Here is an 8,649-nt window from a genome sequence, read left to right as displayed (position 1 = left end):
AACATTTTCCTGAGATGTTGATTTATGACAAACAATTTGAAAATTAGTCTGATTTAAATGATTACAAAATATGATTATATTTCCATAAGGGTGTTACACTTGATCCAACACTCCAAAGAGAAAGAAACAATTGAAATCGCATCATATGACCCCTTTAAGTCCTGGTGTCCTCTACAGTGGACATGTATGAAATGAGGAAAACGATGTCCTGTTTCATAACAGAAGCTCATATTTTGATTTGAAACCCCATAACATTTTCCTGAGATGTTTATTTATGACAAACAATTTGAAAATTAGTCAGATTTAAATGATAATTACAAAATATTATCATATAACATATAATTCCGTTTTCTGCACTCTATACCCTACAAAGGACAACTTTGTATATGTACTGCCGTGTTTGTGCCATTTCTTTGATAAGTTTATTTTTGTTCAACATTAAATATTTAATGAGTCCACATCAGTTGTTTGTTACATTAAAAGGTGTCTCCTTACCTTAAAAAAGAAACAATTTGAAAATTAGTCAGATTTAAATGATAATTACAAAATATTATCATATTTCCATAAGGGTGTTACACTTGATCACTAAATTAATGTCAGCCATTTTTAAAGACCAAGGAGAGGGAGTGGTCATGGTGAAACATCCAATCATTTGGTATCTCTGAAAAGGAATGAATGTGCTCTGTACAGGACATCCAGACTTAAAACTGACATGTAACGTCTCAGATAAATTGCTAAAACATAATGTCCTCTACAGAGGACAAAACTCCATAGCTGGTAGTCAGGAGGTAAAATTTAAACCATACATTTTTTTCTTTTTTCTTTAAGATAGCTCAAGCTTTACCCTCCTGCTCACAAAAACCCCTGCAACTAACATATAATTCCGTTTTCTGCACTCTATACCCTACAAAGGACAACTTTGTATATGTACTGCCGTGTTTGTGCCATTTCTTTGATAAGTTTATTTTTGTTCAACATTAAATATTTAATGAGTCCACATCAGTTGTTTGTTACATTAAAAGGTGTCTCCTTACCTTAAAAAAGACCAAGCTGTTTGTTTCATCTTTTTTTTTTTGTAAATCCTTTATGGTTTTGTAAACCAGCTTCATGGTTTTGTAAAGAGTTTTCAGATATACAGGCACTTCAAGTCCATGGTATATGTACTGAATTCCTTCTCAGCTCTTCCCAGGCATTGCTGTTGATTTAACTGGGTTATACTGTTTAAGAATAAAGCAGAAAGTTTTGATCAAAGTCCCTTTGTGTCCACAGTACATTGTGTGCAAAAGCTTGAACTTTCATGTTCATATTCATGTCATTTCACAATTATGCCATCATTAATAACACACCGTTTATCAGTATTTAAAAGGACCAAGTCACCACTTTAGTTGAGGGGCCACAAACATGATGAAGTCATGAGAAGCTAATGCTTAGTTAATGATGACTACTGTATTTGGATGTTAACAGAATTCACATACTATGTGCTGTGATTGGCCAAAGTTGGGGTCTGTCCATTTACCTGCAGGCTACAATGAAGAAGATATGAACATGCTTGATAACTCATATCATATTTAATGAAAAACATTAGTTCTCACATTAATTGATATACTGTTCTAGCCTGTATGCATGCATGAGGTAATGTGGATTTTTGTATATTCCTTTAATAATTCAAGTAGTCTTACATGCACGAGAATCAGTTTGCATTTTCAATAAGCCCGTCTCCAGCAACATGTTTTTGTTGTTGGTCCTTTTTTTTTTTTTTCTGCAGCAACTCAGATCACTTTTCGTACACTTTATACTGGCTAAAGCACATTTGTTTCAAATCTATAAGAATATGATCCAAAGATCAGCATTTATCTGAAATAAAAAGCTTTTGTAACATTATACTATTCCATTCAAAAGCTTGGAGTTAGTATGATTTCTCTCTTTTTATTTTTTGGAAAGAAATTATAGAAATTAATACTTTTATTTAGCAAGGATGCTTTAAATTGATCAAAAGTGATGATAAAGACATTTATAATGTTACAAAAGATTTCTATTTCAGATAAATGCTGTTCTTCTGAACTTTCTATTCATCAAAGAAACCTGAAAAAATTCTACTCCGCTGTTTTCAACATAATAATAAATTATTTTTGAGCAGCAAATCAGAATATTAAAATTATTTCTGAAGGATAATGTGACTGGAGTAATGATGCTAAAAAAGCTTTGAAATCACAGGAATAAATTGCATTTTAAAATATTTTCAAATAGTTATTTTAAATAGTAAATATATTTTAAAATGTTACTGTTTTTGCTGTATTTTGGATCAAATAAATGCAGGCTTGGTGAGCAATTCTACTCTAAATCTTACTGTTCAAAAACTTTTGACTGGTAGTGTATGTTAGCCTATAGTTTGAAGTTAAAGATATTAATATTAATTAGGTGAGTCAGAGATGATTATTTGACAGTGATTTCACATTTCTTTTTTTGTATGAAGGCTAAATACAAATAAAAGGTGAACATTAATTTATTTGTGCTGTTTTTTTTTCTAAAATATTATATGGTTTTATATGAGGTGTCATAGACTTGACAAATTCATTTTTCATAAGTTTGTATGCACAGACATCTGTTGTGGGCATTCTTGGCAGTTTTTACGAGGCTTTTTTTTTTAATAGTATTCATAGCGATATCGGAATTATATCGTATCGACCGAATTATTAAATATATCGTGATATACATTTTGGCCATATCGTCCAGCCCTAAGTTCAACCCAAATATTTAGATGTGTGCAGCGCATTTTATGGAGGACTGTTTCCTGATCCTGGGAGTGTAGACTACAATGCCAGCTGTTCTGACTCACAGTCTGTAAGTACGTTTTCATATTTAAAGGATTGACCACTGATTATTCAAACGCGCGTTTTGAGCAGTGTAGAGTAGTGCTTGTTGTTTGTCATTTCTCTGATCACAAATGTAGACATGGTTTTATGTTTACGCGGCGCGATGCAATGCAACGTGTAAAAAGACAGTCTAAGTCATTAGGCTTGTTTGAGATGCGCCTCGCCTGAAATGTAGGCAAGAGTAGGCGGCTGCAGTGAGGGGAGGAGTGAAATAAGCGCAGGCAAGATGGACAGTTCTGACCTCTCGAAGTGGAGCAGATACCTACGAGATCCAAGGTGGATATCGCGTTATTCACACTCACATGCTGTGTTGCTAATAAACATGATAAAATTTCAGTTCTGTTGCTTTTATATGAAAATAAATATGATGAACAAGACACTCAAAGTGCTTGCTATTTAATTCCATACGAAAGGTGTATTTATCATCCATTTTTTACTTTAATACTATTTAATTCCATACGAAAGGTGTATTTATCATCCATTTTTACTTTAATACAAACATGTATTTTAGATTTTTATAGAAATATGACAACAATCACATATCTCACACAGAGATCTCACTGTCATAGTGTTTGGGAACATTCATGCATAATTTAAATACATAATCACATGAAATCAGATAACAAAATATATATTTTAGAAGTGCATCACAGTTGTCTGAACCAATGAGCATTAAGCTGTGTCGTCAGTCAGTCGTTTCCCATCATGCTTTTGATCAGCGCAGTCGGTGGAGAGCAACTGCGCTCGACTGCACAATCGGACACAGCCACCTCTCCGTCGCGAGAGTTTTTTGGCACACGTCAGCATGACATCAGAGCAAGTCGGACGTAAGGCGCGATGCAACGCAACGCGTAAAAAGACAGTATAAGTCATTATAATCAGTAATTATGTCCCCACTGGATGCAACAAATGCCTCGTTTATAATGGGTTTTATTGGTTTTGTCTCGTCGCTCCGGGACACGGCATCACAGTATGGTCAGGGGCGTAACATTTCAGTCATATACGCTTGAGGTATTCGGCCAATCGCAACGCTCTGGATAGCTGGCCAATCAGAGCACACCTCACTTTTCAGAACTATAAGCTTTGTAAAAATCGACGCATTTCAGAAAGGCGGGGGCATAGAGGAGAAACAATAATGTACAGTATGTGGAAAATAATGTGTTTTTTTAACCTTAAACCGCATAAACACATTTCATTACACCAAATACACAAAATAATGTTCTTTTTAACAACATCATATGATTTATGACATATGCTTTAATATGTCCAAGTCTGAATGATACATTTGTAACCTCTAGGAGTGTGTAGACTGCACCTCCTATAGTCTGTGTTAAGTGTGGGACCTGGTACCATTCCATCCTTACGCATTTCTTGGGAAGAGAATGATTTTCTGACATACTGTATTGTAAAGCTCTTGTACTCACATCTGGGTTTTTTTTCATGCAATCTTTACTGTATATTCTCTTTGTTGCATATGCTGGTTCTAGCCCAATTTAGCAGAATTTAGGGGGGTGTATGTAACAGAGTTTAAATAATGTTAGTTAAATTCATGCATAAATTGGGAAAACTCGCCATTGGCTGTTGCATCACTCGCATTTGCCCACATGATTTTGCGGGGCGGAGCTACCCCATCAGCAGCAGAGTCTCATATCTCCCTGCTGGTAAGTCGCATCAATGATTGCGCCGTCTTAAAAACTAAGTGTGGATTGTTTTCAAGCCCAAGTTTAAACTTTAAACTACAAACAAGTTTACTTATTTTGTCTCATTTTAGGGCTGCATTCTTCTCTGTCTGTATTTCTTTTATACAAAATATTGGTCACTTAAGTTTATAATTTTTCTGTATTAATGTGAATTGACTGTATTAGTGTTTTGTTTTATTTTATTTAATGTATACTTTATTTTGAGGTTTTTGTCCACTATATGTCACTTTTGAGAAAATGTCAGCAGCAAAGTCTCATATCTCCCTGCTGCTAAGACTTCTCATGCAACATCGATGCAATGTATTCTAACCAGCCTTTTGGTCGTGTTTGTCCCAGTTCTGTCTGTCAGGCCCAGTAAAGCAACCTTGAGTGACCATCCACCTGATCTCAGTGTGAATTATTCCAACACACACACACACAGTCACACAAAGACACATGGAAGAGGCAGAAATATTAAACCAATAGTTCTTCAAGCGGTCTCTGGTATTTTCATAAGCATAGCGTGTTCTTATTATAGGATTGTTAGCATGCAGCCTTTAGTATCGCATATAATACATTTCTGCCTCATACGGTGATCAGAATTCCCATCGGGTCGCAATCGTAAGTTAATTCAGACAATCGCTGGTGTCTGAAAGTGAGTTTTGCCATTAAAATTGTTTTAAATGTCTTAAATGTTGATGCTAGTTGATTGCTTGATATGAAAACATGGTAAATGAACATTGGTGCCAACTAGGAATGTAAAAAAAAAATTTGAATTTCGAATATTCGTCGAATTTAAAATAAAAATCCACATTTGAATGCAAAAACGTTGCATTCGAATTTTAGGTGTGCGTTAAGGAGGCAGCCTTATCAGTGGCACACGAGATGCGATGACGATGTAAGTGTCATTGCATTTTAATGTTTTTGTTAACCTATCCAGTTGAAGCCACTAGATTAACGCTGCTGCGTTGTTAATTACAAATATTGCGGGAATAGAGAACTAATGTACTCTGTGTGATTGGCTTTCGGCTCTTTGTATTAAACTATGCATACATACATGATGCTGTTTTGTTTATAGTTGTTTAAGCAACTTAATTATAATTTCAGGAGAGAAGCCAAAAGCTTTTCTTCACCCTAACTGAAATTATGCATTTTAAATTCGAATATAAATCAAATTTTGATAATATTCAAGTAAAAAATTCAAATTTAGTCTTTCAGCCATTTTGACAGCCCTAGTGCCGACCGTCTCTAACTCGGATAAACTTCGCCTTTGTTCATGACCACTCCTCTAGCCCCACTTGGCCTGCTTTGGCCCAAGGTATTCGGCGGGCCGAAAATCTCTGGCCGTTGGCCCCGAGGAAGCCCCGACATGGCACGATCAAGCACCGGAAGTGACAGTAGAAACGTGACTGGCCCTGGCACGCACTAGCACACTCGCTTTTGGCCCGACAGTGGAAACGCGGCTAATGACACTTGACATTTTAATAACACTTTTTGCTTATAGACACCGTCCATACCAAAATGCCTTCCGACATTTTTTAAGTCAAAGTTCAGGAAACTGCAGACAAACCTCTTTAATGCTGACAGGCTCTGCAAAAATGTGTGCTTGGTCTTTCTCCTGTAACTGATCCAGCACAGCCCTTAGAAGGACTGTGAAAGGAGTGAGATGGACCTCCATTAATGTCTGCTGAAGCATAATCTGCAACATAACCACAAGAGTCATCATCCAAGAACACAAGTATGCAAACAATTAACATTAGCATATGCTACTGGTACAAATGCTTGTATTGATTAAAAGCAGCATATTGTTCTCATACCTCTTCTTTCTTGAGGTTCTCTCTCTTCCTGATCTGCTCTAACAGGAGTCTTGCCCGCTCAAGGTCATGTCTCAACCGTTGCCACTCCTTCAGCTGCTCCTTCAATGCTTGAGTCTCCTCTTCCGTCTGTTTCTGTCGTTACAATGTTTTCAAATTCAAGTGCATGTTTTCAAATGTGCATGACCATGCTGAAGTGCTGCTTAAAGAAATAGTTCACCTAAAAATTTTAATTTGATGAAAATGTACTCCTCCTCAGTCCATCCAAGATGTATATGACTTTGTTTCTTCATTAGAACAGATTTTGAGAAAATTAGCATTACGTCACAAACTCAACCAGTGGATCCTTTGTAGTGCATGGGTGCCATCAGAATGAGAGCTTTTATCCAAAAAGCTTTTAAGAGCATTACAATAATTCACAAGTAATCCAAACTCCAATCGATCAATTAATGTCTCATGAAGTGAAAAGCTGTTTGTTTGTAAGAAACAAAACCATTATTAAGGCATTTTAAAACCATTACTTCTGGCCAAAATAACAGTGCATAATCCATAATAACACTTCCTCAAGTGAAAAAGTCCTCTGTTTTCCTCGCACATAAAAATCCACAGATATATTTATACAGAACTCTTTTGGATGTTTTTGCTTATAAACCATGCTTGATCTATGCTTGATTTCTCTCCTGATTCAGATGAGGCTACTTTTTTCACTGGAGAAAGCAATATTATGGACAGAGAGTTAAACACATCTTAATGATCAATTTACTGCAAACATGCAGTTTTTCACAAGATATTAATTGATGGACTGGAGTCGTGTGGATGACTTGAGAATTATTATGATGTTTTTATAAGCTGTTTGAACTCTCATTCAGATGGCACCCATTCACTGCAGATGATAACTTGGTAAGCAAGTGATGTAACAACCCTCTACATTGCGAGTAAATCACTCGCATATGCGACTAAATCTTACTTTGGGCGACTAAATAATGTCTAACATTAGCCATTGGCTAATAAATTCTTAGATTTTACACACCAGTATGTGAGTGGGAGGCGTTCAACACAGATTTTCACTCGATAAACACACTGACTGAGCGCTTGAGAGTTTCGCTCTCCGTCAAGCGATCTGTACTATTTGGATGCGCTCAATGGATCATGTCATGTACTCAATGGATGCGCAGTATGTAGCACGCAGCGCACCTGTATTTGACGTACCGTAAACGAGTGTGAAGGTATGGGAAGCCAAACAACCCAAATGTGGGACGAAACAGTGTTCTATTAAAGTGAAGTATTAAAGTGTTCACGCCGCGCTGACCTGTCATAGGCGCGGCTCAATGGACCGAGCTGCGCGACCGACTCGACAGCGCAGAGAGGACGTGTTTACTACCGCCACCGAACTGACAGCGCGGCGCTGATCAGTTACAACAGCGCAGCGCGAACATTACTCTTCTTCTTCTTCTTCATGTTTTATGGCGGGTGGCATCCAACGTTAAGGTGCATTACCGCCACCTACTATGCGAACATTACTCTCCGCAGAAGTTCGTGTTTTTTTCCTGCACATAACATAATGAAGATTTATTACATTTCTTTTGCTTATTATCTTTCATATTACTACATGTAAACAGTAGTGTTAGCTACTTTGAAGCACGTATAGCCTATATTTAGTAGTCACGTTCACAGCAGAAACTTCCATTAACTTCTTAGAATTCAAATATTTTATGGTTTCCTTCATCAAGGCATATTTAAGTAAATTTTACATTTAAGGATATTTGTGTAACTGTAGCATATGATTATGCTTGAAAAAAAAAAGAGTAAAATGTACTGATACTTTTCTGTCAGGACATACATTTCCCTTATGGAAATACGGAAATTAACAATGGTTTTACTATAGTAAAAGTGCAGTAACCATGGATTGATTGTCATTTTTTTAACCCACAGTTTAACTACAAATGTATGGTTAAAAGGTTAGTGTCATAAAATCATGGTTAATTTTAATGTGTTTTCCGATAAACCTAAAACACAATGCAGTGCAAAATTCAAAATACATCATATTGAATTTACATACACTGTCCCTAATTTTTAAAGTTTTTAAAATTAATTAAAATTTATTTATTTATTTAATTTGGAGTGTAGAGAAAAGCCTTACAAACCACGTTCCCTTTACTAGAGACAACAAAATTCCCATATATATACTAGGCTATTTAATAATAGTTCCAATTTAAAATGGGCAATATTGTGCTGAATATAGAACTTGACGACAACAACAATAATAACTAAGTACAAAATAAA

The 8,649-nt window shown here is 36.0% G+C and overlaps 1 protein-coding gene across 3 annotated transcripts in view; it reads right to left on the bottom strand.

The window, feature by feature from the left end:
* Positions 1-8,649, bottom strand: part of LOC107744592 (bromodomain-containing protein 1-like) — a 103,608-nt gene that overhangs the window by 90,858 nt on the left and 4,101 nt on the right. For all 3 annotated transcript variants that reach the window (XM_016558311.1, XM_016558312.1, XM_016558313.1), the window contains exons 4-5: positions 6,370-6,501; positions 6,123-6,251 (exon numbers count right to left, since the gene is read on the bottom strand). In XM_016558311.1, coding sequence (XP_016413797.1) covers positions 6,123-6,251; positions 6,370-6,501 — 261 coding nt within the window. The remainder of the gene's footprint in view (positions 1-6,122; positions 6,252-6,369; positions 6,502-8,649) is intronic.

The sequence above is a fragment of the Sinocyclocheilus rhinocerous genome, unplaced genomic scaffold (assembly GCF_001515625.1).
Source record: "Sinocyclocheilus rhinocerous isolate Xijiao unplaced genomic scaffold, SAMN03320098_v1.1 scaffold1580, whole genome shotgun sequence".
Classification (NCBI taxonomy): Eukaryota; Metazoa; Chordata; class Actinopteri; order Cypriniformes; family Cyprinidae; genus Sinocyclocheilus; species Sinocyclocheilus rhinocerous.
This window is presented reverse-complemented; position numbering and strand designations above follow the sequence as displayed.